Source organism: Oryzias melastigma, linkage group LG3 (genome assembly GCF_002922805.2).
Source record: "Oryzias melastigma strain HK-1 linkage group LG3, ASM292280v2, whole genome shotgun sequence".
Classification (NCBI taxonomy): Eukaryota; Metazoa; Chordata; class Actinopteri; order Beloniformes; family Adrianichthyidae; genus Oryzias; species Oryzias melastigma.
The window spans coordinates 84,821-87,792 of record NC_050514.1 but is presented as its reverse complement, the minus strand read 5'-3'; the positions used below and the strand labels follow the sequence as shown (position 1 = coordinate 87,792).

The 2,972-nt window shown below is 38.2% G+C and overlaps 1 protein-coding gene across 1 annotated transcript in view; it reads right to left on the bottom strand.

Annotated features, from left to right (window-relative positions):
• The window catches only part of trpm5 (transient receptor potential cation channel, subfamily M, member 5), a 39,213-nt gene that overhangs the window by 5,644 nt on the left and 30,597 nt on the right, over positions 1–2,972 (bottom strand). Inside the window, exons 15-17 of the mRNA XM_024296206.2 lie at positions 2,733–2,878; positions 2,037–2,149; positions 1,857–1,958 (exon numbers count right to left, since the gene is read on the bottom strand). Coding sequence (XP_024151974.1) covers positions 1,857–1,958; positions 2,037–2,149; positions 2,733–2,878 — 361 coding nt within the window. The remainder of the gene's footprint in view (positions 1–1,856; positions 1,959–2,036; positions 2,150–2,732; positions 2,879–2,972) is intronic.

Here is a 2,972-nt window from a genome sequence, read left to right as displayed (position 1 = left end):
TAATCTATATTTCAGACTTCTACTCAAGCCTGCATATTTGTCTGGTATTTCATGCATTAATAAAGCATAACCTCCATTGGATGCTGCAAATATTACATTTCCCTGCTGTGCTGATGATACTTAGATGCCTTTCCAATTAAAAGCCTTAAGAGGCATGTGAATAGAACAATTTTGGACCATCTGTGAGACCTGAGAACACAGCTGGCCATTTTTTTCCCTCACGTTTTAATGAAAGCAAAATCAAGTGTAAGCTACCTTGCTGCTTATGTCGTTTAACCACTTTTGAATAGAGTCGCAATACTTTGTACCTGAAGACTGAAATGAAGAGGAAATAACAGCATATAGGCCAGATTAGAACATTAATAAAGCCTTAAAGTTTACTTTAAGATGAGGGAGTAAATAAAATTAGCTCTATGGTTGAAATTTTACAAAGTCCAGATTCAATAATTTCATCATTAGTGTTTGATCATTTGATCTATTATATAAGCATTTGCAGTGGTCTTTTAATTATGATTTTACAGTTTTTAGGCAAAATCAAGAAATCTATTCTAAGGCATAGTTACTATAGAGCGGCAGGAGTTTTTTATGAGTTTTGTGTTGGACTGGAACCATCATCCATTTGTTTACATGCTCCTCCCACTAGCTTACAGCCCCTCACAATGCCAACACATTACCGGTGCAACAGAAATGGGCAGTCATATCGTAGCTGTCTAGTCGTACAGTTTTGAGCCAGAACCAGCTCAGACGGGGAAAACAAAGACGTTCATGGATCTAGCTGTCTACAAAAGCATCAGAATGGAGTGGAGTAAGGAGCATGTGGCCTGTGGATTGTAATTGTTGTTTCTGTCTCAAAACTATATGGCTGGATTGATCTAATATTACTTGCCATTATTTTTGGGCCGCTAATGCTAGCTAGAGGCTATAAGCTAACTTGAGCGCGCAAACAGAGCTATAAATAAATGAAATATGTCTTAAAAACAACAAAGGCTTGTGGGTTTTGGTTAAAATCTTCATAATCATAAATAAAACATAACTGGAACAATTTTACTATAGAAAAAAAATATGGTTGGAGTAGAACTTCACAAGGTCCGTATCATGAAAAATCAACTTTTTAAGCTTACAAGCTTACAAGGATATACAGTAGTTTACTTTGAAAACTTAAGAAAATCATTAAATAGCAGTTTTAAGTCTAGAAATACTAAAAAAATACAATTTCAAGCTTAATTTTTACATTTTTATTGTGTGTATATATATGTTTGTATGTATGTAAATCCTCCATGCTACAGAAACTTGTTAAAAACCTATAAACCATGGTTTTCATTGGACGGACTTTAATATAGTTCATGTCAACCTAATTTCTAGGCTCGTTTTATGTATTTAGGTGACCTTTTGTCATCTATGGATGGTTCAAAATCTAGTAGTTTACAACAAATGTATCAACTAAAACTCTTTTTCTTTCCTACATGCAAAACGTTTGCTTTTTAAATGATTTAACTGGTTAAAAATGATCAAAACTTTTTTATATATCTTTGTGCGTTATTGATGACTGAATCAACCATTTCTTAGGTATTAGCACAAATGCAAGCATTGAGATTAATTTCCTTTGCAAGCACCTTAAATATAATAATAAATGGTTTATAGCTGAGAGTTAAATCTGCCACAAAGCTCTAATTTATCATTGTCTGGCCTCCATTTAGATTCAATATTTGTTGTCCTGTTCTATTCTCTGTGAAAACTGAATGAAATATTTTTCTCTATGTTAACAATTTTTCTGGAATTGTCCATCTTAATCTGTCTTTAATCGTGGTTTGGAGAGGGTATAGTTGAGACAGAGCAGGTGCTGTTGGCGAACTCACAGGGGGTCGTCATCATCGGTGAGCATTAAAGCCTTTTCTGTGTCCAAACTGTCCAGCTCCACAAACTGCTTGTTGCTGTTCCGGTTATCCAGTTCCTCGTCACTGGAAGACACGTCAGGAGTTGTCAGCAAACAAGCAACATTCTGCCCACAGCTCATGTAAATAGTGCAGATGTGTCACCTGAACTTTATGAGGTTGGTCCAGATGAGTGGAGGACAGAAGAAGGACACCACGAGTTTGGAAATGGCTGTGTCGGTCGTCATGGCGCCCCACCAGATCTTAGTGAGGAGAGCCTGGTGGGGAGTTTACATTGTTTCAAGTGAGGGGAGCTTTCCACAAGGGGGCACCATAGATGTGTGAATATTTCTGTCTTGGCACTACAGAACATTCTTAGAAGGCACTCATACGGAGAGTTATTACAACAAAGAACAGCGTGTCCCCCTTTCAGCAAACCACTTCCTGTGACACGTGAATTATTTGATGACCTGCAGCTGCACGTTGGATGATGCTCCCTTACATAAATCTACACCTGATGCTTTGTTCTGTTTACTCTCCATGACAATTCAACCAAACAGCATTGTCTTGGAAGAATGCAATGTAATTCACTCTTTATTGCTGGCAGAAAATGCCGAGTTATCTTTTAGTGATGACTTTCTAATAATAAGGACATCTCCTGGAGGGACATCCGGGGGAAACTGTGCACTGAAGGACGTCTCTCATGGAATAAATCAGCAGGGAACGTGTTTATTCTGGCAGTCTCTTTCTGCACAGAAGGCATCAAAACTAATCTGCATCTATTGGTGGATTTGACTCGGTGTAAACAATGACTAAAGAGAGTGCGATGGGTGAACGCCAGAATAGTAAATGAATCGTTACCTGAACTCCATCGTGGGCAAAGAAGGATTTGGCATCAGCCTCAGTTGCCAAGTTGAGTACTGTAGATTTGCTCCAGCAGTGAGTTCTCCTCACGAGTAAAGCATAAGCCCTGTCTTCACTGTTGGAGTAACACTCTCCAAAGACATCTGGTACAATAAAAACACACAAGCGTCCTCTCAGTTCTGTTTCATACTTCCAGATGCCTGTTTCACTTTTAACCAATCTGACCATCCGTTTCCG